At 45.5% G+C, this 839-nt stretch overlaps 1 protein-coding gene across 1 annotated transcript; it reads right to left on the bottom strand.

The window, feature by feature from the left end:
• Positions 1-11: 11 nt before the first annotated feature.
• On the bottom strand, positions 12-787 carry Pmar_PMAR007824 (Rab11, putative; the record flags this gene model as incomplete). Its single annotated transcript, XM_002775144.1, has 6 exons — positions 12-138; positions 190-297; positions 345-426; positions 474-522; positions 571-674; positions 724-787. Coding segments are annotated over 6 exons (534 nt in total), but the record flags the coding sequence as incomplete, so codon positions are not given.
• Positions 788-839: the final 52 nt, after the last annotated feature.

Below are 839 nucleotides of genomic sequence, written 5' to 3'. Positions count from 1 at the left end.
CGCGCGGATACCTTGTATATATCCTCTAGGATCTCCTGGAAGGCCTCCTCCACATTAGTCGCCTCCAAAGCACTGGTCTCTATGAATAGGAGATCGTTGTCGGTACAAAACTTCTTTGCCTCATCTTCCTCGACCGCTCTAAAAACAACCTCAATCCTACCTGCCTGCCTTGAATGTAGATGTTCTCACCTCAAATGGGATAGATCACATTTGTTGCCGACTAGCATGACCACGATATCACTATCTGCATGCTCACGCAGTTCCTTCAACCATCGTGCAGCGTTTTCGAATGATGATCTACTCAATTCCACCACTAATTGTAATTAATGTGTATGTATTCTTACCGTTTGGATATATCGTAGACGAGTAGAGCTCCGACGGCACCTCGGTAATACGCTGATGTTATGGCACGATAACGCTCTTGGCCTGTGAATGGTAACATAAACATGAACACAGTGAATAATGATACCCACCCGCTGTATCCCATATCTGAGCCTTCACCACTTTCGAGCCTATACGGACCTGTATATTCATATGATACGTGCATGGGAGTAATGATGATGATCCTACTGATTTGGTAGCGAACTCTACGCCAATGGTAGACCTAGACTCCAGATTAAACTCTCCTCGTGTGAATCGGCTAAGTATATTAGATTTGCCCACACCACTGTCACCTGAGGTGGATATGGAAAGGGAGTTCTCCAATGCGAGGCTGTTGCTCACCAATTAACACGACTTTGAAGAGGTAGTCGTAGTCTTCCTCTGCTGTCGGATTCTTACTAGGCATGGATATGCTACTGGGTGAAAACAATCGACTACAGCATAGTGATGACCTCTCC

Source organism: Perkinsus marinus, assembly GCF_000006405.1.
Source record: "Perkinsus marinus ATCC 50983 genomic scaffold scf_1104296956524, whole genome shotgun sequence".
Classification (NCBI taxonomy): domain Eukaryota; phylum Perkinsozoa; order Perkinsida; family Perkinsidae; genus Perkinsus; species Perkinsus marinus.
This window is presented reverse-complemented; position numbering and strand designations above follow the sequence as displayed.